A 26604-nucleotide genomic window follows, 5' to 3' on the forward strand; every position below is an offset into this window, starting at 1 on the left:
AAAACAAAAATAGATCTAATTAAAAGAGAAAAAGAAGGAAACTACATTTTGCTAAAGAATGCCATAGATAATAAAATAATATCAATACTAAACATTCATGCACTAAGTGGTATAGCATTCAAATTTCTAGAGAACATGTTGAGAGAGCTGAAAAAAAAATAAAGAGCAAAACTATAACAGTGGAGGATCTCGACCTTGCTCTATCACTACTAAATAAATCACACCACAGAATAAATAAGAAAGAAATTAAAGAGAATTTTAGAAAAGTTAGGTATGATAGACCTTGGGAGAAAAATGAATGTGAACAGAAAGAAATATATTTTTCTCATTGGTACATGGAACCTTCACATAAATTGATTAGGTTTTAGGGCATAAAACCTCAAAATCTAATGTAGAAAGGCAGAAATAGTAAATGCATCATTTTCAGATCATGATGTAATAAAAATTATATGCAATAAAGGGCCAGGAAAAAAATAAACTAAAAATTCACTGGAAGCTAAATAATTTAATCCTGAAGAATGAGTGGGTGAAACAGCAAATCATAGACAGAATTGATAATTTCATCCAAGAGAATGACAAACAATGAGTTAACATGACAAAATTCATGGGATGTAGTCAAATAGTTCTTTGGGAAAATTTTATATCTCTAGATACTTGCATAAAATAGAGAAAGAGACAATCAACGAATTGGGCATGGAACTAAAAAGGCTTCAAAAAGAACAAACTAAAAATCCCCAATTAAATAACAAATTTGAAATTGTAAGTAAGAAAACTATTGAACTAATAAAGCTGAGTTGCTATTATGAAAAAAAACAAACCTTTAGGTAATTTGATTAGAAAAAGGAAAGAAGAAAATCAAATTGGTATTATCAAAATGAAAATGTTAAATGTTCCTCCAAAGAAGAGGAAATTAGAGCAATAATTAGGAGCTATTTTTATCAACTGCATATTAATAAATTTGATAATCTAAATGGATGGATGAATACTTACAAAAATATAGATTGCCCAGATTAACAGAGGAGGAAATAACAATTTTAAAAGTTCCATTTTAGAAAAATATATTGAATAGTCTATTAATTGATTCTCTAAGAAAAAATCTCCTGGGCCAGATAGATTTACAAGTGAGTTCTACCAAACAATTAATTCCAATATTATGCAAACTATTTGGGGAAAAAAAGGGGAAAAGTGTTCTACCAAATTTCTTTTATGACACAAATATGGTACTGATACCTAAACCAGGTAAGGTCAAAATAGAAAAAATATATAGACCAATCTCCCTAATAAATATCAATACAAAAATCTTAAATAAAATATTAGCAAAGAGATTACAAGAAGTTATCATCAGGTTACCATAACATGCCCAAGTAGGATTTACACCAGGAATGCAATATTAGAAAAACAATTAGCATCTTTGACTATATCAATAACAAAATAAACAGAAATCATTTGATTATCTCAATAAGTGCAGGAAAACATTTAACAAAATCCAAAAACTCATTCCTAATAAAGAGAAAGAGAAAGAGGGAGAGAGAGAGACAGAGAGAGAGAGAGAGAGAGAGAGAGAGAGTATATTAACAAATGGAGATTTCCCTAAAATGATTAGTAACTTCTATTTGAAACCATCAACAAACATCATATATAATGGGGAGAAACTTGAACCATTCCCATTAAAATTAGGAGGGAAACAAGGTTTGAATAGGTAATGAGGAAACCCAGTTATTATTCTTTGCAGATGATTTGATAGTACACTAAGAGAATCCTAGAGAATAAACTAAAAAATTATTAGAAACAAAAACTCTAGCAAAGTTGAAGGATACAAAATAAATCCACATAAATAATTAATATTTCCGTATGTTACCAACAAAATCCAGCAGCAAGATACGCAAAGAGAAATTCCATTTAAAATAACTGTAAATAATATAAAATATTTGAGAGTTTACCTGCTAAGACAAAGTCAGGAACTATATGAACACCATTACAAAACACTTTCCAAATAAAGTAATATCTAATCAACTGAAAAAACATCGTGTTCATAGTACACTGACCTAATATAATAAAAATAACAATTCTACCTAAATTAATGTATTTATTCAATGCCACATCAATCAAACTGTCAAATTTTACAGAGCTGGAAAAAAACAAAGTTAATCTAAAAGCAAAAAATGTAAGAATGTCAAGGGAATTAATGAAAAAAAATGCAAATGAAGGTGGCCTCACTGTACTTAATTATATTATAAAGCAGCTCTCATCAAGACCATTTGGTATTGGATAGGATATAGAGTAGTTGAACAGTGGAATAGGTTAGGTTCACAAGAATATCCAATGACAATAGTAATCTAGTGTCTGACAAACCCAAAGACCCCAGCTTCTGGGATAAGAACTCACTATTTGACAAAAATTGCTGGGGAAATTGGAAAATAGTATGACAAACACTAGACATTGACTAACACTTAACATTCTATATCAAGATGAGGTCAAAATGGGTTCATGATTTAGACATAAAGAGTGATACTACAAGCTAACTAGAAGAACAAAGAATATTCTATCTCTCAGATCTGTGGAAGAGAAAGGAATTTGTGGCCAAAGAAAAATGAGAATAGATTATGAAATGCAAAATAAATAATTTTGATTACATTAAGTTAAAAAATTTACAAACAAAACCAATACAGACAACATTAGAAGGGAACCAGAAAACTGGGGGAAAAAATTACATCCAAAATTTCTGATAAAGTCCTCATTTCTAAAAACTATAGAGAATTGACAATAATTTATAAGAATACAAGCCATTCTCCAATTGATAAATGATTAAAGAATGTGAAAAAAAACAATTTTCAGATTAATAAATGAAAACTATTTCTAGTCATATGAAAAAAATCCTTTAAATTACTACTGATCAGAGAAATGCAAATTAAGATAACTCTGAGATATCACTACATCCCTCTCAGATTGTCTAAGAAGTCAGGAAAAGACAGTGATAAATCTAGGAAAGGATGCAGGAAAACTGGGACATTAATGCATTGTTGGTGGAGTTGTGAACTGATCCAACCATTCTGGAGAGTAATATAGAACTACACCCAAAGGGTGATTAAACTGTGTATAAACAGTGTCTCTCATAGGCCTTTATTCTAAAGAGAGCATAAAAAATGGAAAAAGACTCACAAGTGCTCAAATTTTGTGGCAGCCCTTTTTGTAGTGTCAAGGAACTAGAAATTGAGTGGATGCTTATCAGTTGGAGAATAGTTGAATAAGTATATGAATGTTATGGAATATTATTGTTAATAGAAATATCAGCAGGATAATTTCAGAAAGAGCTGGAGAGATTTATATGAACTGATACTAAATGAAGTGAGTAGAACCAAGATTATTATGCACAGAAACAAGATTATATGATGTGCAACTCTGGACATGGCTACTTTAAATAATGAGGTGATCAGGCCAAATCCAATAGACTTGTGGTATAGAGAGCCATCTGCAGCCAGAGAAAGGAATGTTGGAACTGAATCTAGATCACAACATAGTATTTTTATTTTTGTTTGCTTGATTTTTGTTATTTTTTTCTCATTTTTTTTTAGCTTTTTGATCTGCTTTTTCTCGTTCAGCATATTGCATTTGGTTGACATATATTAGATTACTTGTTTTCTAGGGAAGAGGGGGGAAGGAAAGGAAAAAAAAAATTGGAATACATGGTTTTGTGAGAGTGAATGTTGAAAGCTATGCATGCATTTTGAAAATAAAAAGCTAAAAAGTTTTTTTTTTCTGGATTTCCTTTTCTAGTTTGTTGGTTTTCCTTTCATGATCTTCATATTTGTCTTGGATTGTTATTTTTAAAAAAATTTTTTTTTCTCAATCACTCTCATTTGATACAGACTATATCCCAATTCATATCCTCACCACCACTCATCTGATCTATTGCAATAACCTCTTAATAGGTTACTTTAAGTAAAGTACCATATTCAATCTCTTGACTTTGTTAAATAAACTTCACTGATTCCTACTATCATCTAAGAGCAAGTATAATGTCTCTCTTGGGAATTTGCAGATCTTCACAAAATCTGTTTCCTTTGGACCTCTCTGAATTTATGATACAGCCAAGCTACCCTACTTGCTAGTCTTTGAATTCATCCTTCATCTGATGTCTTTGTGACTTTGCTCTGGCTGCCTGGAATACTCTTACTCTTCTCCTTTGTTTTCATGCATTTGCCTGAGTTCCTTCAGAATTTAGTTTAAAGCCTACTCCAGTAGGCCTTTCCTGGTCATGATCTGTATCTCAGATACTAATGACTTCCCCTCTTAGAGTATTTCCTATTTACTCATTATATATATTTTATACACATAATTGTTTTTAAATTCTCTTCCTCAATAGAATGAGGTAATGAGGTAAGACAAGTTGTGTTTTTATTTTTCTCCTTGCACTTAGCACAGTCCATGATACCTACTTGTAAGACTTAAATTAATACCCGTTGATTTGATTGCATTGATAGATAGACTTTCAACACTGAGAATTCCCTATATTAAATACAGGTACACACACACACACACACACACACACACACACACACACATAGACACACACATGTACACACTCTCATTTAACAGATTTTCTACAGTAAAGTTTATCTATTCATGAAATACCCTGAAGTGGATACTGAAAGTATCCTCAATTTATAAATAAACTGAGATCTGTAATGATTAAATGATCTACACTCAAAGTCCCATAATTATTAAATACTAGTACCATGACTTGAATGCAGGCATTCTGAGGTCAAAACAGATATTTACTTCTACATCATAGTGCTTCTTTGTCAAGCATAGGCTCAATGATAGTGCGCCGATATGATTAACCCAAAAATTTTTGGAGATTCATAGAAATTGAATACTAAGTAAATAGCATGATATGAGATAAAGTACTAAGGTCAGAGTTAGTTTTGAGTTTTGCTCCTCTATTCTCTAGCTGTGTAGCATTGAACAAATTATATAGGATCATAGATTTAGAGCTGGATTGGACATTGTTTTATTTCAATATTTTTAGATAAATGAAGTCACATTGACATTAAATAGAAGACCAATAACTTCAATCAAATTTAGCATTTTCCCCATTCTCCATTTTTCCTTTTTCTTAGTAAAATTAGTTTCTTCATCTATAAAATGCAAAACAGTTTCTCATAAGGATAAAAAGTGATCATTTAACCAAAGTTTTATGAAAATGTTTGTAATTATTATTTTAAACTATTTATAACTATTTTATAACTATTATTATTTTATAAAACAGTGCTTGAAAATTTTTTCCACTATATTGCAAGAGTCTGACAAGACCCTGAAGGCTGAATAATTAGTCTTCGTTTGTGGTGTCTCAAAGACTAATTGAATACAGACAGGCTAATATATGAAAATGTAAAGAATTTTTTTTTCTTCTTGGTAAAACTTCACACTACTTTAATAGACCCAGATTGTTCATGCTGAAACTTATGAATATGAAATTCCATATGAAACTATGTGCTGCTGCATGTCATTGGTGTGCTGTTCTATTCTCATATGACTGCTGCTCAATTACCATTTCTAGGTAAAATACTACCATAAAATTCTGCTTGGCTGGAGATTTAAGAAAAAGTTTAAGTTATAAGCAAATAAAGAAAAATAGCTTTTAATATAGAGGAAGGAGCCCCATATTTTAATGAATATAACCAAGAAGATGAGTTCAGTTCCTATTTTGCATACTTACTAGCAATTAACCATTAAGAAAGCTCAACCCACCATTTATAAGGCAACTCTTGATTCCTCTAGATCAGGGGTCCTCAAACTATGGTCAGCGGGCCAGATGCAGTAGCTGAGGACGATTATCCCCTTCACCCAGGGCTATGAAGTTTATTTAAAGGCCCACAAAACAAAGTTTTTGTTTTTACTATAGTCCAGCCCTGCAATAGTCTGAGAGACAGTGAACTGGCCCCCTATTTAAAAAGTTTGAGGACCCCTGCTAGATGATAGTGTATCTGTCCTGTCCAACCATCTTATATTTATATTTCTATATGTTGTAAGTTTATAATATACATACACACATATATGTATGTTTATGAATGTATATATATATATATATATATGTATATATACACACACACACATACATACATACCCACACACACATATCTCTCACAAAAATGTAAGTTTCCTGAGTCAGGAAATGTTTCATTTTTGTCTTATATCCCTAGTACCCAGCACGGAATGGTACATAATAAGTACTTGACAAATGTTTACTGACATAATAAGAAATATCATATGAATACTAAAAGGAACATTATGTGGTACAATTGAAAGAAAACCACATTTAGAACTCAGAAGACTTGGGTCCTGATACTGGTTCTGCTAATTAATATGAGACATTAAGTGAATCACGTATGTTCTCTGATCTTGTTTTCTCATTTATAAAATGAGCATGGTAATAGTATATACCTCAAAACATTGCTGTGAGATTCATATGTGGTCATATATTTTTGTTCTTTGAGGAATGTAAAGAACAGCGCAGATATTGAGGATTATTATTGTTTTCTGACAGTTGCACCTACATTGACTCCATTCATCCAAATAAAAGAAAGGATCAAGCACCTACTATTTGCAAGGCACCAGGGATACAGAGTTCAAATAAGATAGTGCCTCACCTCAAGGACCTAGAAAAGAAAATAATATAAGAACATAATTATTAAAGATTATTTATTATTTTTATTGTTATTAACAACATTGCTATTAATTAATACATATTTATTATGTATTAATATTGAAAGACAATAACAAAATCTAGAATTAAAAAGGCACAAAATAAGAAGTATTAGAACTCTTAAACAAACTCCAAACTTAAATTTAAGTTTATTTATTAATACATTCTATTTTGGTCATAACTTTTAGGGCAGAGTTCTCTACCATATTAAATCAGATAACATTAAAAAGTATAAGAATACATGCTATAACTCCTTTTGCTCTCTCATTCTTTCAAAAAGAAAAAAATGCTGAATTTTAAGCCATTAACCATTTTTATAGTAGTCCTTTATACCATAGTTAACTGAGAACTAGTCTTCAGACAAGAAAGAGCAGGATTTGAGTTCTGCCTTATGATACATAATCAATACGTTGCTCTGGACTAGTCACTTAATCCCTTTCATTCTCTAGGTAGCTAAGACTAAATCACAGGGATGCTAATGTCCTCTGGGAAAATGAATTCTCTTTCTTAGGAGTTCCCTATAGCAGTAAAATTACAGACTAGGCCCTAATTCTTTAATATATTCAATATATTCCCAACTATTAACCCTCTTTTTTCTGTATTTATAGGAGGAGGAAAAAAAAGCACCAAAGTTATCCTGGATGACAATATTCAGACAAAAGGTTATTGTTTCTACAATTTTTTTTGGATAAACTACTAAGGATAATCAGGAATAATCTGTATACTTCAGAATATTTAAAAATGCCTTTTTCATATTAAACTATGGAGAAAAGACTCAAATTCTTCACTGGTATGTGGAAAACATTGATTTTGGTTATGAATAAGAACTTTCAATAGTCTTCTTGAAAAGATTACTTGGATAAACTGGAAAAACATTTTTACAGTCAAAGGTTCTGATAAAGGCCTGATTTCCAAAATATATAGAGAATTGACTCTAATTTACAAGAAATCAAGCCATTCGCCAATTGATAAATGGTCAAAGGATATGAACAGACAATTCTCAGATGAAGAAATTGAAACTATTTCTAGCCATATGAAAAGATGCTCCAAGTCATTATTAATCAGAGAAATGCAAATTAAGAGAACTCTGAGATTCCACTACACACCTGTCAGATTGGCTAGAATGACAGGGAAAGATAATGTGGAATGTTAGAGGGGATGTGGGAAAACAGGGACAATAATACGTTGTTGGTGGATTTGTGAATACATCCAAACATTCTGGAGAAAATTTGGAACTATACTCAAAAAATTATTAAACTGTGCATACCCTTTGATCCAGCAGTGTTACTGGGCTTATATCCCAAAGAGATCTTAAAGAAGGGAAAGGGACCTGTATGTGCAAGAATGTTTGTGGCAACCCTCTTTGTAGTGGACAGAAACTGGAAACTGAGTGGATGTCCATCAGTTGGAGAATGGATGAATAAATTGTGGTATATGAATGTTATGGAATATTATTTTCGTTAAGAAATGACCAACAGGATGATTTCAGAAAGGCTGGAGAGCCTTAACATGAACTGATCCTGAGCGAAATGAGCAGGACCAGGAGATCATTGTATACGGATCTGGCCATCTTCAGCAATGAGATGAACCAAATCAGTTCCAATGAAACAGTAATGAACTGAACCAGCTGCACCCATCGAAAGAACTCTGGGAGATGACTAAGAACCATTACATTGAATTCCCAATCCCTATATTTTTGCCCTCCTGCATTTTTGATTTCCTTCACAGGCTAATTGTACAATATTTCAGAGTCTGATTCTCTTTGTACAGCAAAATAACGGTTTGGATGTGTATAATTACTCTGTATTTAATTTATATTTTAACATATTTAACATGCCATCTAGGGGAGGGAGTGGGGGGAAAGAGGGGAAAAACTGGAACAAAAGGTTTGGCAATTGTCAATGCTGTAAATTATCCATGCATATAATGTGTAAATAAAAAGCTATTAAAAATTTTAAAAAAAGATTACTTGGAAAACCAATAAATTTATAGTTATTATTGTTTGGCTAACCATCCACAGACATTATATATATCATCAGGTAGAATCTTTTTCAGTAATGATTAGTTTGTTAACTTTCTTTATTCTGTAATAATCATTCCTTGTGACTCCCTCTCCATCCAACCTCATTTTTCAAACTATATATGTTTTATATTCCCTTACATATGTACATGTTATCTTCAATAACAGAATGTAAAGTTCCTGGGGGCAGGGATTGTTTCATTTTTCCCTTGACATTCCAAATAACCAGTACCACTGATATAGAAAGCAGTAACTCCTTTCTACAACTAATTGATGATGTTGGTAAAATAAACTTCTTTATTGCTTTATAATTTTAATGTTTGGACAAAAGACATGGAATTTATTTCAGATGGTATCAAATGGAGTGCTTGGCATAAATTATCATGTATCATAATATTAGTGGTATTGCATAGAAGATTGAGGTGAAGTCATATGATCCTAGAAGCTCTGAGTTGGAAGATACCTCAGTTCATCTAGTCCAATCCACCTTGAATAAGAATCTCTTCTAAAACATAAAAAAAGGGGAAAAAAGACCCAAAAACAGTTATCCAGTCTTTGCTAGTCCTGCAATCAATAGGAATGCATTGTGGCTTGAGGCAGAAGTTTTCCTAACATCAAAATTAAATTTTCCTCTTTGCATTGCATTCTACCCACTCTTCCTGGTTCTGTTGTCTAATGCAAGCAGAAATCATGTAATCACTCTTCCACATGATAGCTCTTTGAATACTTGAAGAGAACTATAATGTATCTCACTCCAAATAAACAAATAACATATTCTTTTTCCACACTAAACATTTCCAATTCTTTAAGTCTGCTCTTAAATGGAAATAAAGTGGCATAATTGGATGTATGTGTGCTGATCCATCAGAATGTCAAAGGACTCATAATGAAAACTATTATACTCCTTCACTTAGAGAACTAATGGACTCAGAATGCACATTGAAACATATTTTTCTCTTTTTTTTTCTTTGTTGTTTAGAATATGGCTAATAAGAAAGATGTCTTACATGATTTAGTATGTATAACAGATTTTATATTTCTTACCATACTAATTTATGATGTATGGGAAGGATGTATATTTGAAAATAAAAATTGACAAAATAATTAATAATTTATACATGAATGAAAATTACATTTCAGGGCAGGTTGCATGGGGAGATTTATTTTGTTGAACTGTATTTATTTGTTATAAAGGTTTTGTTTTTGCTTTTTTCTTTTTCAGTGAGGATAGATAGGAGAAAGAGATCAGAAATATTTGTTAACTGGAGGGAAAATAAATTCTATTTTAATTTATTATATACATAAAAGGAAAAGCAAGCTATATATAATGAATATTTATGATTTCATGCATAGTCTTCATTTTCTGTTCTACGTTGTAGATGAAAATACTAATTTTATTTGATAGTTCTAAAACTCCAAAATAAAACAATTTAAAAAAAAAAAGAAAGAAAGAATAATTGGGCCAGAGTGGTGTAGAGTCAGATTCTAAGATATATTTAATAAACTTTAGGCTTAATGTGAATATTACTGGAATTAATTAGTAATGGAAGTTACATCTAATGTTATGATGATAAAAGGTTTTTTATAAGAGGGAAACTTTTGGAGCTATATGGAAAGGAACTAGAAATAGTATTATTAGCCATTATAAAGATCTTTAAGAGTCTACAAAACTTTTCATTGATATTATCTCTTTTTATCCTCACAACCAACTTGGAGATAGGTATTATTATCCCCATTTTACAAATAAAGAAACAGAGAAAAATAGAATTTAAATGATTTGCCAGGGTCATAAACTGGTAAGTATCTGATTCAGGATTCGAAATCCTGACTGCAGGTCCATTGCTTTATTCATTGCTTAATGAACTTGAATGTGATATTGTCTGCATGAATCACAGGGAAAAAAAGATTACAAAAATTTGTAATATCATCATATAATAATATCAGTTGGCTAAAATAATTGAAAGGAAAAGTGATGGTTGGATGGAGTGTAGAAAAATTGGAACACTAATTCACTGTTGATGGAATTGTGAACTGATCAAACCCTTTGGAGAATAATCTAGAATTGTTCTCAAAGAGTTATTAAAGTGCCTAAAATTTTGACCTGCAAATGAGATCTGTTTTCCTAGATGATTAGGAAACAAAGGAAAGAACTTATATGATTCAAAATATTTATAGAAATTTATTTTTGGCAAATATCTAGAAATTCCTGGTATACCCATCAATTGGGGAATGGCTGAACAAGTTGTGGTCTGTGATTATGATGGAATACTACTGTAATATAAGAAATGATGAGGTAATTGAGTTCAGAAAACCATAGATATATTTGCACAAAACAGTGTAAGCAGAATCAAGAAGACGTATACAGTAACAACACTGTTCTAAAAGCAACTTTGGGAGACTAAATACTTTTGATTATATAAATACCCAAATTAACTACAAAGGGCATATGAAGGAAGATGCTATCTGCATTCAGAAAAGGAACTGATAAATAGAAGTATGTGTGTGTGTACACATACATAGATGTGAATAAATATTTATATGTTTGTATACATGCACATATATGAATATACAAATATTTGTACTTTAATGAAAGCCATCATTATTCTTAGATGATAAACATTATTATATATCTAAAAGACATAGCAATTTGTATATAATAGATTTGCAATTTTATATACAATCATCTCTTTCCCTCTATTCTACTATATTACAGAAATATTTGTTTAATTTTTTAAGTCTGCTTTTGCTAAGAATTTTTTTTTAGTTTCTTTTTTTAAATCTAGTTGAGCATTAAATCTATGGTTGAGCATTTGTATCACAGTAGCCATTGTAAGGGCTGTTGCCTAACATCTCTGCCTTTGCTATAGTCTTGACCACATACCTAAGTAATTTCAGTTTTTTTGATGTAAAGTTATAACGTGATTATTACATTAATCTTTCTATAAATATATCATTTTATTAGATATAAGAAGAAAATTTATTTCTATCTTCTATAGCCTATCGATTTTAATCTTTTAAATATTGTGACTTTTGAGAAAACTGTAAAAATACATTTTATTAGTAGGCCTGAGACTGTTGATAATGAATTTAATCAGTTTTTAATTATCAAAAACTACAATTATTATTAATAGTTGAGGGAAGCCAGAGAAACAGAGATGGCTAATGTCCCTCTGCCTACAGGGAGAAGAAGGGCAGTTAGCTATGTAAAAAGACACATGAATGTATGAATGTTCCAGCGTGGGTGAAGAAGAACTTTCTAAGTTGGAATAACATCCAGATATTGTTACCTGCTTTAAACTTGAGCCAGCCATTCAACATTTACTGCCTGTTAGTCTATTAGCTGTGTGTGGCCATTCCCTAATAATAGGCCAGCATCATGGTCATCTCATAGATGACATCCTGGGTATCTATGTGAAAGAAAAAAGACTGCTTCATCTAAAGTTTCTTGAACAGCTGACAAACACCTGATATATTTTTGTACGATTATTGAACAGTTAATGGAATAAAAATCTCATTTAGAGGAAACTTGTCCATAGTGATAAAGAAACTGCCTTCTATTATTTTAAGAAGCTTAATGATTTATTAGACCTGAAAAAGATGCTTTTCTATCTTCCCTTAATGAAGTTGAGACTGTAATTGATGGAGAATACACTGCACATATTGAAATAATGAAAGAAATAAAAGAATAGTAACTTGAATTGATTTATTAACTATATGATATTGCCTTTAAAACCTACAGGATATTTGGGGGAAAAAAGAGGACATAGTTTCATAAAGACTGACATTTAGAATAAAAATAATATTGAATGGATCCCCCTCCTTTGTCATTGATATTTAGTTTACTGACATAAAGAAAGTTGATTTTCTAAGTTACAAAAAAATTACTACTGACAGACTCAGAATGCCAATCAATTATGATGAATATTTAAGGCAACATAGCAGAATGTGACAGAATGTTGGGTTTAGAGCCATGAAGACCAGATTTCAAGCCCTACTGGCAATGAGACCATGGTCAAATCACTTAACCCCTATTATCATCAATAAATATTTCTTAAGTGCCTACTATGTACCACATACTATGTACTAAGTGTCTTTTTAATACTATTTTCTTTTTGGTAATGTGGACAATGATACCTCTAATACTTCCTTCACAAGACTGTTTTGAGCCTCAGGTAAGATAATGTGCTTAATGTGGTTGACATACTTTGAAGTGCTATGTAAATGTCAGCTATTATTGTTAAAGTATATTGGAAAATACATGAATGAATCTTGTATTAATTTCATGTACCACTGATGTAGTCTACAAGCTCAATTCTCTTTTATAATATGTCATGAAAGCTGCAAATTATTTTTTAAAAGCAAACTAAATGTCACAATAACCAATAATTGGCTTCTAAACAGTGGAATTTGGAATATTGTCAATTTGGAATATTGTGAATATTATGTAGAATTTTGGTGCAATATTCCAAATTTAATAATATGGGGTTCCAAATAATATTTTAATAATATGGGGTGCATTACATGTGCCTATTCTTCAGTTAGACTACCTGAACATTCAATACCCTGAATTTCATTTGTTCTTGGTCATTGCTTTAAGAATCTCTAGATCTCTCTCTCTCTCTCTCTCTCTCTCTCTCTCTCTCTCTCTCTCTCTCTTTCCTTCTCTTCCCCCACCCCGGTCTCTCTCTTTCCCCCATCTCTCTCTCCTTCCCTCTTTTTCTCCCTTCCTCTCCCTCTCTCCTCTTTTCTCTCTCTCTCTTTTCCTCCCTCCCTCCATCTCTTTCTCATTCAATATGTACATGAGTTCATATGTATGATCAAACATTTCTAGTACTCAAAAGTGTTGTTTACTCCTTTTATTTTATCCACTTAATGTTCATATTTCTTCCCTTTCCCCCCCCTGCAAAATTGCAAAGAAATGTTGCCTTCATAGGATGCCTCTATTTCATAACACATTAGTTCATTCTCAATCATCACAACTTGTCTTTCTTCTCTCTGTACTCCCTTTATTCCTTTCATCATTCTTTTTGCAACTAGTTTTTCTCTTATTTTTCCACCTCCTTTGACAACATCTTTCTTATTTTCCATATGGGATTTTCAATGTCTTTAAGTTGACTTAAAGTTGATTGCTGCTTTAGATACTCCCTAGTCTTTTGACCCTAGGCACTTACTCTCTTTCAGCCTCAGTTTTTCACCTGTGAAAAGGAAATAATAAAAGCAGCTTCCATGGAAGATTATTTGTATTGTCAAATAAGATTAAATATGCAAAATGCATTACAAATCTTAATGCCCCATGTAAAATGTTAGCTACAAATATTGCTTTTATGGTTTATAATTCTGCATTTGCACTATTTTCCTATTTTTATCCCATGGCTTCTTGACATATATTCTATGCTCTAGTCAATGGAAACTACAATCTGTCCTCCAAATATAACCTGTATTTCCTTGATCATTATTTTGGTTTTACTGTTCCTAAGATCTGAACTATCCTTCTCTAGCTTTCCTTTCTAATTAGTACACATTCTTTAAAGTTCAGCCCAAATATAATCTTTTCCTAAATAAATCTTTAGTTAACTTAATTGAGGCTTCACTTATTTACATCTTTCTAAACTCTCATCTTTCTCAGTCTCATATGTGATATCAAACATTCAACTACTGCCTTTATTTGCATGACCATATCTATATATCTACCTCCAATATCAGTCCCATATTCCAGATCTATATCTTCAACTACTTATGGTATCTCTACCTAGATGTTCCTTCAACATCTCAAACTAAACATTTATAAAACCCAATTTATTTCCAAGTAAAATTGCCTTTTCCTTCTGATTTCACTATTTCTTTTTCTATTATCATTTAGCCAATCTTCTATCTTCCTAATGTTGGGGTTATCTCCTCCTCTCTGCTTTACCTACCATATCCAATTTATACTTTGTTGATTCCGATCTCTCATACAGTCATGTTCTTTCTCCTTACTTCTATTACCACAAAGTGCAAGTCACCTGCTTAGATAATTACAATAAGTTTTTTTTTTTTTAACAAATCTTCATTTTTTATTTGTTACCTCATAAATCCAGTCTACATATTTTCCTAATGGATCTTCTTTTTTCACAGAACTTTTTATTCATTCAACAAACATCAATTGTCTATTATGTGCCAGATACTATATTGTATAGTGGAGAGAGACATTTGTAATATCTCCTTCCTTCAAAAATACTACTTCAAAAATACTTTGGGGGAGTATGAGGGTGGTAACAGCATGTACACAGAAAAAAATATAAAATATTTTCAAAATAGGCCCTAATTATTTTATTAAATTTAGAGAAAAAGGAAAACTCTCATATGATATCAGTCACTATATCTACAATGTGACAAGGCACTGTGTTAAAATTGGGGATATAATGAAAATAAAAATACAATCCCTTATTTCAAGGATGTAGGGGTCTACAAATAATTGTGTATAAATTTGATATACACAGGATAAATCTGAGACAATGATCAGAGGGAATGCACTAGCATTAGGGAGGATCAGGAAAGGCTTTCTGTAGAAGATAAAATTGAAAAAGGTAAAGATGGAAATCAAGGTGGTATATAAATTGAACTTAAAACAACATGAGGATTGAATGAAGAAGAGGAAAGAATGGAGAGCATTTCAAGGATGGAAAATGGACTATGAAAATATTGAAAAGTAACCCTTTTACTGAAACTTAAAATAATCCAGTTTATCTGGAACACTGCATAGATGAAAGAGAGCAATGTGCAGAAAACCCAGAAAAGGATAATGGAGTCAGACTATGAAGGTTTTTAAAAATCAAACAATAGAATAGTTTTTCTTCTTGTTGTTGTTCTAGAGGCAAAGAGAACAAAATGCAACTTGAGAGTAAATAGAGTATCCGTGTGCTTTAGAAATAGCAATATTTTAGTTGTATGGATGATGAATTAGATAGGGGAAAGACTAGAGACAAAGAGGACTATTAAGAAACTTTAATGATAATTAAAGCAAAAAGATGAAGAATGCAGGTTGAAAGGGGGGACTATGAGAGGTATTATGGAGGTAGAGGAGACAAGACTTGGCAATTTGACTTGATATGAGGGATGACAGAGAATGAGGAGCTATTTTACTCACTTTGAAAACCTTTTAATATTAGGTTTATTTTCAAACATGATTAAGGAAAAAGGAAAGGGACCTATATATTCTAAAATATTTATAATAGGTCTCTTTGTGGTGGCAAAGAAATGGAGATGCCCATTGTTTTTTGTTCTTCCTTCTCAAAGAGAATGATGACATCAGTCAAAATGATTTGGTTTTCAGGCATTATCCTTAAAAAAGAAATCTAGCCTGAAAACCCTGAGATCTAAAAATAATTATTTTTATATATATATACGTGTATATATATATACACGTATATATATATATATATATAAGCTACTTGTGTGAAAAAACAATGATTTTTCAATTTCCCCAGTGCAAAGTACAGTGTTCTATACACATAGATGCTTAATAAATGTTGCTGATTGAATTCACCTAAATAGTCTGAGAATTCCTTGCAATCATGGACAGGGTAATAATTTTTTTATCTTTTCCAATATCTACCACAATGCCTCATACATGATAATCACTACATCTATCTATGTGTATGTACTAATACATATATGTGCATCCATGTTTATGCTGAATTGAATTTTGGTACCCAACAAATGGCTAATTTTGATCATGAATATAACTGTAATCCTTTTTTTTCTTGAAGGAAAACATAGCAACTTCAAAATTTGTTGGGTTTCTCAATAAATGGGCATGTAAGCCCAGTTTGACATAGAGAAAATACTTATACTATAATTAGTCCTAATATAGTACATATTAGTCCTATGAATTAATAAAATTCATAACAATGGCATTGATAATTGGCACATATAGTACAGTGAACATGTATAACATTCTTTAGATGTAGTATTTCATTTATCTTTTATATTATTCTTTTGATATTAATACTATTACTACCCCCATTTATAGATTAAGAAATTTTAAGTGATTTTCTCAGTTTCTCACACCTAATAATGTCTGAGATGGGATTCAAATCCAAGTTTTACCAACCATAAGTGCAATAGATGAGACAATAGAACATACTATGATCTCTACAATATTGAAAATATAATGGCCTTTCCAGAAATTTACTAAGATTGGTGTCCATACAGATGTGCTTCTGGTACTTCAAAGACTATTGATGTAAAATGTGATTCTTTTCAAAAGGATATGATTGAGAGGAAAAAAAAAAACTACCTTTGATCCCATTTTATTATTACCTATATTCATTAATTTTTTTATGAATATGGCCTTATAATCATCCTAATATTAACCCAATCTTCCTAAAAGGTAAATTAAAAAGAAATTTAAACATTTAGAAACAAACCATCTGACCTCCAGTTCCTGGAACTCCTCTTCTTCTTCCACATCATAGGAGAGAGTATGGATTTTGATGTCATCTGAGGAAAGGTCGATGAATTTACCATCAGGATACTCCAGACTATCTTTGGTAGGTGAGCGGTCTTCAATAAAGGTGGTCTCACAGCAGTCTGAACTGCCACTCTCCCCCCAGGAACGCAGCACATTCTCTGAGTACAGGATGATATTGGGGCGATAGTGAGACTCCACAGTCTGTTGAAGTGTATTGGGATCCAGTAACTGCTGCACTGGATCATTCCTGCTGTTGTCTAGGCAGCTCTGGGATGAGATATTCCCCACTATGTGACTCTGATACTGGGGTGTTGGGTAAACAGATACCAGGCCATCTCTATTCTCTGCCATTAAGTTTCTGGTGTTAATTAAGCCGTTTCTTTTTCCAGCTTCACTGATTTTACTGTGCATTAATACACTATTCTGTTCAATTAAGCCATCCATATTGTTTTTGCTTCCCCTGCAGTATTATATGCTGGTATCTTGAAAATGCAGGTCACATTTGCCTAATGGCTCCCATTTTCCTAGGGGCAAAAAACACTGAGATGAGAAACAAAAGCTAAGGGGAGTTGTATTAAAAAGAAAACAAAACAAAATAACAACAATAACAACACAGAAATCATTCAAATGTTCATTATTATTAATGATTCAAGTCACTTTCTATTCATACTAATTAGCACAGGAAATTAATAGAAATCAATTTTGCAAGATCATGATTTTTAAAAGGACTATACTGGAATACCCAATTATAAGGAAACTGCAAATAAATTACTGGCCTATATTAAATATTGACTTCCACATTAAAAACACAATGAAAAAATAAGAATCATTCACATAAAGTTATGTTATTCCACACTTGATGATATACTTTTTATATCACATAGGCAATTCCAATTTAATTCATTTCTGCTTATCCCACAGTGAAAACAAACTACTAAAATTTCAACGTCCCAGGATTCAGTCCAGGAGATTCACAAGTCAGAACCCACAATCCCACTCTCGGAGAAGGAGCCAGATTCATTCCATTTTCCACCTTTGTGCTGGCTGGAGGCTTTGGATTCAGAGAGAGAGCTAGAGGCTGCAGCTGGAAAAGACAAAGGACTAGCGGCAAGAGCTCTTGGAACCAAGGAGAGAGATAGGCCTCTAAGAAAGCTAACCGGGCTATTTTGGAAGAGACAATAAAGGATTGAACTTTTAACTCCTGGCTGCATTTGAAGTGATTATTGCTCTGAGCTAAAAGGAAGGCTGCTTTAAGAAGCCCCCCAAGAAACCTGCTCCTAGAGAACAATACACTTTAGAGAAGAGAACATTATAGGGAAGAGAAGGGATAAGGGCAGATTATTAAAAATCTCAAAAGTTAAGCCAAGAAATTTAACTTCAGTTAATGAGCATTTAAGTTAATTAAGCTGACTCCAACTTATCTTGTCAGTTTCCCTATGGGTTACTCTTCTTTTGCTCTAAAGTCTTGTCAAATGACTAAATGGGCTGTCTTTCTGTGTCTCATACCTGGCACTCCATATGGAATCTCTGTAATTTTGCATTGACAGTTTCCTATGCCTACCTCACAAAACCTCTTACTTCCTTCTGTCAATATGGAGTCCAAGGACTACCATCTAAATAAATAAGCCTTTCCAGGTTTCCCTCTTTCTTAAATCTCTCTCTCTCTCTCTCTCTCTCTCTCTCTCTCTCTCTCTCTCCCCTCCTGGAAAGAAAGAAAAAAAAAAAAGAATCCTTCTAAGTTTTAGAGAACATTCTAGATAATTTATCCACCCCTTTCTACTTTCTATCCTTTTTCTTCTATCACAGACTCCTTTTCGTACTTGGATGTAATATTAGACTAGAGAAAATATGGTTTAAAATGAAGTCCATTTCAATTCTGAAAGACTTATCATGGAAAATGCTTTAAACCTCCAGAGAAAGAACTGATGAAGTCCTTATGACGATCAGAGCATACTTTTTGCTTTATTTTATTTTTTCTTGCATTTATTTACTTTGTATTTCCTTTCATACTATGGATAATATGGAATTATGTTTTACATAATTACAAATGTATAATATACATCACATTTCTTGCTCTCTTAAGGGGTAGTGAGAATAGGTGGGAAGGACATAGAAAATCTGGAACTCAAAATTTTAAAAAGCTGAATGTGAAAAAATTGTTTTTACATATAATGGGGAAAATTAAATATTTAAAACTAATAAAATAAAATAAAATCAAGTCTATTTGCTTGCTCATCCACCTTCCAAATGCTTTTGGCTTCCTTTGGTTCTGGTTACCTTTGGGAACCCATAATCAATATTTTTTCTGCCCTACTCCCACCCTCACTCCAACCTCAGGAGAGAAGGCAGATAAAAACTGAACAGAACTGGGAATAAACACTAGTTCATCTTTAAAACATGGAGTTAAATGCAATAATCCTGAGGAATAATATAGATACAATATTTTATAACAAAGTAAATTATATTGAACTCTTAAAATTTTTTTTAAAACTTCGATTTATTATAAAATAGCTATTCATTTAAAGTTAATTAACAAGTATAAAAAATTCCTGCATTTAGCTTTCATGAGGGAAAACATCTGAAAAAATAAGGAAATCCACTTCTACTGAAATTTGGGGTAAAAGTTTGAACATGGGGCAAACATATAGGGAAGAGAATTAGAGATTTTAGAATTTGTAAGACCTAATTAATAAATCTGCCATAGTAAACTTGTAAGTTGTTTCTCTGTTCATCAATCTCTTTATTCAATCATTCACTAATCTCTTACTTATTAAACTCACGCCATTTGTAATCCACTCAATTGTTTTGCTTATTTTCCTCAAATTTAAGGTGTGTCTTATAATTTAGGTAATATTACTACATACCATAGTAAAATTGCAACTTTTTCCCCATACATATGTGATCTAAAATGCTATGGAATCGGGATTTAAAACTATATGTTCATTAGAATAATCTATATTACCCAAAGATCCCAGCTTTTGGGATAAGAACTTACTGTTTGATAAAAATTGCTGGGAAAATTGGAAACTAATATGGCAGAAACTAGGCATTGATCCATACTTAACGCCGTACACCAAGATAAGGTCAAAATGGGTTCATGACCTAGGCATAAAGAATGAAATTATTAATAAATTAGAGGAACATAGGATAGTTTACCTCTCCGACCTGTGGAAGGGGAAGGTCTTTATGACCAAAACAGAACTAGAGATCATTACTGATCACAAAATAGAAAATTTCAATTATACCAAACTGAAAAGTTTTTGTACAAACAAAACTAATGCAGACAAGATTAGAAGGGAAGCAATAAACTGGGAAAATATTTTTACAGTCAAAGGTTCTGATAAAGGCCTCATTTCCAAAATATATAGAGAATTAACTCTAATTTATAAAAAATCAAGCCATTCTCCAATTGAAAAATGGTCAAAGGATATGAACAGACAATTCTCAGATGAAGAAATTGAAACTATTTCTAGTCATATGAAAAGATGCTCCCAGTCATTATTAATCAGAGAAATGCATATTAAGACAACTCTAAGATACCACTACACACCTGTCAGATTGGCTAAGATGACAGGAAAAAATAATGATGATTGTTGGAGGGGATGCGGGAAAACTGGGACATTGATGCATTGTTGGTGGAATTGTGAATGGGTCCAACCATTTTGGAGAGTAGTTTGGAACTATGCTCAAAAAGTTATCAAACTGTGCATACCCTTTGATCCAGCAGTGTTACTACTGGGATTATATCCCAAAGAGATTATAAAGAAGGGAAAGGGACCTGTATGTGCACGAATGTTTGTGGCAGCCCTTTTTGTAGTGGCTAGAAACTGGAAACTGAATGGATGTCCATCAGTTGGAGAATGGCTGAATAAATTGTGGTATATGAAAATTATGGAATATTACTGTTCTGTAAGAAATGACCAACAGGTTGATTTCAGAAAGGCCTGGAGAGACTTACATGAAGTGATGCTGAGTGAAATGAGCAGGACCAGGGGATCATTATATACTTCAACAACAATACTAGATGATGACCAGTTCTGATGGATCAGGCCATCCTCAGCAACGAGATCAACCAAAATTTCTAATGGAGCAGTAATGAACTGAACTAGCTATACCCAGAAAAAGAACTCTGGGAGATGACTAAAAACCATTACATTGAATTCCCAATCCCTATATTTATGCACACCTGCATTTTTTGATTTCCTTCACAAGCTAATTGTACAATAATTCAGAGTCTGATTCTTTTTGTACAGCAAAATAATGTTTTGGTCATGTATACTTATTATGTATCTAAGTTATATTTTAATATATTTAACATCTACTGGTCATCCTGCCATTTAGGGGAGGGGGTGGGGGGGGTAAGAGGTGAAAAATTGGAACAAGAGGTTTGGCAATTGTTAATGCTGTAAAGTTACCCATGTATATATCCTGTAAATAAAAGGCTATTAAAAAAAAAAAGAATAATCTATATTTTAGGGCAACTTTTAAGTGTGTGTGTGTATATATATATATATATATATATATATATATACGTATGTATGTATTTACAAGTCTAAAGTTCCTTGAGAAAAGGAATAATGTTTTGTTCCCTTCTCTCTCACATTGGACCATGTTGAATTCAATTCACCAAACATTTGTCAAATGCTTATTATATGATATGGGTATAAAAATTTTAAAGTCCCTCATCTACAAGACTTTACAATCTATTGCACATATAGCATATACACTGATAAATGTGAGATAGTTGGATTAGGGTGACTAATCATCTAATTTGGTTTGAATGTATTCCACATTACATGGAGTAAAAAAAAATGAAGGTTAGAAAGGTAAATTGAAACTAGGCTATAGAAGGTCTGAAGTGTTAGAGGGAGTAGTTTCTCTTTTTTCCTCAACTATCAAAGGTTCTTAATCAAGAGAGTGACATAATCAACTGTGTACTTGGGAATATTATTTTAACATCTATGTACAAGTTAAAGTGGGACTGGGAGCAATGAGAACAATTGGATGGTTATCATAATAAACCTAAGGAAATATGAAGGCCATCAGTGGCCAGATACATGAATGATAAATGAAAAAGATGTCATGGAGATACAAACAACAAGTTTTTTTAACTGGATATGAGTGCTTGAATATGGGAAAGAGTCAAATACAAATCTTAAAGTGCATACAAGAGTGAAAGAACAAATAATAGTACCCACCACAAAAAAGGGGAAATTTGGAAGAGACGTGGGTTTATAGGAAAAGAAAATAAATTGTAGTTTAGAAATGATGAGGGCAAGATATTCATAATTTACTTGGAATTTTCTAATTTCTAAATTTCAACAATTCAGGATAACATTTTAGAAATAAGATTTAGGAGTCATCCATTTAGAGATGTTGAGTGAAAGAGATATGGAATTGATAAGTTTAATTAGAAAGTATAAGAAGAGAAGAAAAGGTCTTAGAACAGAGCTCTGAGGGAGATGTTTAGAGGACAAAATAAAGACAGTATTAAAATGAAGAATGTGAAGGAGCAATTAGATATATAGGAAGAGAATCAGGAAATAATAGTATCACGGTAGCCAAATCCACAACGACTGTATAAAAGCAAAAACAAATTTGCTCAACATGGTCAAAGGCTAGAGAGGTTAAGTAGGACTACAACTAGCTTTGGTAATTGTTTAAAAAGGATTTTCAGTAGGCTGCTAGAGATTAGATGGAGAAACAGATAATAACCAGAACTCCTGTGTTGAGATCTTGGTGCTCTTATTGGAAAAACCTGTCCTAGTCCCCCTACTTTGGATAGTCTTCAGTCATGCTTTGCTCTAATCTCTGACCATCTTTTCATAATGTACTTTCTGCCTTGTATATAACTCCAACCCCTTTGCAGTTCTTAAATAATAATCAAGCTTTTGTTTCTACAAAGGATGTATCAATAGATCATTTCCCCCATTCATTGGCTTCCCTTAGCAACCTAGTAACTTTTTCAATAAGCACATCTCCTCAAACAACTTCTCTGTGTTACCTTACCATATTTGAATGAAAACTTCTTGAAATCAGGGACTTTGTTTGATAATTGTTTTCACGTTTTAGAGCTTAGAACATAGCAATAGCATAACAAAACTTTTGTGGTTATTTATTCACTCACATAGCCTCTCCAAAAACAAAACCTAGATATTATGCCTTGTAATATTAGATATATCCTAATACCCATTTGTTAATTTTTTTTGGGGATCATCATATTTTGCTAATCGACTTCTCAATTAATTGAACTTTTGCTCTTAGGACTGAATGTTCTGTTCTTTAAAAAAAAAATTACACACACACATACACACACACACACACACACACATATATATATATATACATATATAAGTATATGTATATATACACATATGTGTACATATACTTATGAGGCACACACCTATATATGTATATATTTCTGCAACTAATGAATCTAATATTAGTTGCTAGTAAGAACTATTGACCAAAAAAGATTCTAAGGCTACATTTTATTATCCTTCATACAAACCCTGCTATATCTTGGACACTGACCTCTTTGCAAAACACTTTTTTTAGTCCAGATCAGCAGATGGATTAGTTATTGAATATATTATATGATGTCTGAGAACAAGTATCAACATTGCTTGGCAGGGAATGTAAGATGTCAATAGCAACACTTCTGGAGAGTGTTTCTCTAATTGGTGGTAATAGGCTAGAAATACCAGGCATTGCTAAATAAAAAAAACTCCAGATTTTTCATCCATGTAGTATCACCCAGTCAATTCTCTGTGTCCAACTCTGATTTTATCTCTTCACTGGTTGTTGTCCTAAGAAAAATACTAATGTATTTATTTCTTGGGCTTGAGCAAATTTGAGAATAATTTAAGGATTCTAGGAATTACTCATTTAAAAAAATATATCCAGGAAATGGCATCAATGAATCCTTTTTTAATTCTTCATTTTCCTCAATAGAATTTCCCTTTATATTGATATAATAATAAAATTATTTATGACATATCATGTTTCAAATTTTGAAAAATACTTATATGCTTTATCTCATTTGAGCCTCATAAGAACTCTAAATTATATGGGAGAAAATTGAGGTTTCTCCTCTTAAAATCCTTTGGTCCCCTTAAAGCACATCTGATTTGTTAGTTTCTAAACTAGCCATACCCTTGATTCTCTTACTTGTTAGAATACTTTCTAAAATAATTTGATCTTTTACTTAAATGTTTTCACGTAATAATTAAAACCCTCTGAGAATGTTAGGGCAGCTAAATGGTGCAGTAGATAAATCATTGGGCCTGGAGTAAGGAAGATATTCATCTTTCTGAGTTCAAATCTGGCCACAGACACTTTCTAGCTCTGTTATCCTGGAGAAATCACTTAATCCTATTTACCTCAGTTTCCTCATCTGTAAAATTAGAGGAGAAGGAGTGGCAAAATATTTAATATCTTTGCCCAGAAAATCCTAACTGGGATCACATACAAATGAACAACAACAAAAGAGAGTATTAAATCCTCAAGAACAAGCAATACTTTCACTTTTGTTTTGTATTGCTCAATATCTAGTAACACTTCAGTATATAGCAGATGCAGGTGCTTAATAAATACTATTAGATTGAATTGGGGTCTATAGATTCTTTAATCTCAAAGATGTCTTAGAAATATTTGGTCCACACAAAATTATGTTTTTGTTCTTTTGCAGATGAAGAAATTGAACCCCTATAGGTATGGGTCTTGGCCCAAATCACACAGCCAATTAATGTAGTTTAAATGGTTTTCTAAAGATAAAATACAACAAGTACATCCAGGGATAAAGATTTAACTCCCTTGTAGACCTAATCACAGAAGACATGTTAATATAAGGTTAAGGAAGATGACAGTGAATAAAGAATAATATACATCTTGCTCTAATTATCATTCATTTATCTAATGTCTATTGACTCTTCTAGGAAGCCATGGGATAAAAATAGAATTTTTTGATGCATTAGGATAGCTAATTTTCAAAAAATGGATTCATTAGACTCACTTGGGTGATTAGATTAGGTCAGAAGGCATGAGTCTTGGGTATGAATGAAGTTTAAAACTAAAAAGTTCCCACTTTTCCCATCTATACATGGTAATCTTAGGACAGATTAGACTCAAATTCCTGTAGTGAGCTGCACAAATCTTTCTAATAAGGAGTCATAATCTGTAATGTGAATTTACTCTGTTGTATAGAAGAGGAAAAAACCACCCTAAGAAAGCAAATAAATGCAGCATAGTAATCAGGTTTCCCCAGGGCACAAACTACTCCCTGCATTCAATCTTTGAAACACTGGAGAGACCTTTTCTTGCTTCAGGGTACCACATAATTACATATGCTGCGGTACTAAGTACTAGATTATTCACTGGGACAAGCTGGTTCATTGATTTAGGGGTAGCAATTGGCTCATCAAGAAAGTAAAGATGGAAGAAACAGTTATTGTCTTGACTCTTAGATATAATTAGAGTAAAAAGACAAGTTAACTTGTCTATTCCTGAACTATTCCTGAACAAGTAACAGGAAATATAATTTTAAAGGATGGCCTCAACAGAAGAAGAGAGATGAATTAATAAGAAAAAAATGCGCATTGTTTTCCTAGACCTTTTCTTTTTTGACTTCAAAGTATAAATGGGGAGAAAGGAGGTGACAATAGGAAGAAAAAAGGTACCCAATCTGATCTGCAAAGTAAAGATATAAGATGACTATCATTCTTAACCAGAGGGTCAAAATGGGGAAGGTAGAAAGAAACTTTTAAGAGGAGCAAAGGGAAAGAGAAAGAAGGGATTTACTTTACTGATATTGATTGTTTACTACATTGGTTTTCCATTATCACAATTAAGATCTGGTGGTACTAATAGCCATTATTATGTAAATTAGTAACTACCTTTTCTTTAGGACTAGGACTAGAAAGGGCTAGAACTTTTTACTGTTTTTGTTATGTATATGTATTCCAAATAAGATACAGTCCAATATAGAATTGAAAAAACCTCCTGTACTCTCACAATGTTATTACTGTTTTCAAGATAAGAATACTTATAAATAAATACTATTTGCCTAGTACATATTAATTTACATTTATACAGTGGTTTAATATTTGCAACCATTTTGCATATATGTGTGTGTGTGTATGTGTGTGTGTGTGTGTGTATCTATAAAACACTGTTGACCCTAGCTCTCTATTCTCCAAGGGCTTAGTTTGTTACCTTATGCTCTTCTCCCCAGTATTCTTTAGTATCCTGAGTAGATTAGGGAAAAATATGTCTTGTCTCTATCATAGTCTCAAGCCTCTACTGATTGTTCCCCCCTCCCATTTTAGGAGCCCCATGACTAACAATGCACAGAAAATGTATAATCATTGGCCTGAGAGGAAGAAATTTGGGTTAAATGAATGGAATAATTATTTATTAAACTTTTTT

The 26604-nt window shown here is 32.1% G+C and overlaps 1 protein-coding gene across 2 annotated transcripts in view; it reads right to left on the reverse strand.

Moving 5' to 3' along the window:
- SYNDIG1 (synapse differentiation inducing 1) overlaps nt 1–26604 on the reverse strand; it is a 248780-nt gene that overhangs the window by 152600 nt on the left and 69576 nt on the right. Inside the window, exons 2-3 of one of the 2 annotated variants that reach the window (XM_031951016.1) lie at nt 17143–17702; nt 6651–6659 (exon numbers count right to left, since the gene is read on the reverse strand). In XM_031951016.1, the coding sequence (XP_031806876.1) occupies nt 6651–6659; nt 17143–17622 (489 nt within the window). In that variant the 5' untranslated portion in view covers nt 17623–17702. The remainder of the gene's footprint in view (nt 1–6650; nt 6660–17142; nt 17703–26604) is intronic. The other variant, XM_003758133.2, reaches the window with a different exon arrangement.

The sequence above is a fragment of the Sarcophilus harrisii genome, chromosome 2, assembly GCF_902635505.1.
Source record: "Sarcophilus harrisii chromosome 2, mSarHar1.11, whole genome shotgun sequence".
Classification (NCBI taxonomy): domain Eukaryota; kingdom Metazoa; phylum Chordata; class Mammalia; order Dasyuromorphia; family Dasyuridae; genus Sarcophilus; species Sarcophilus harrisii.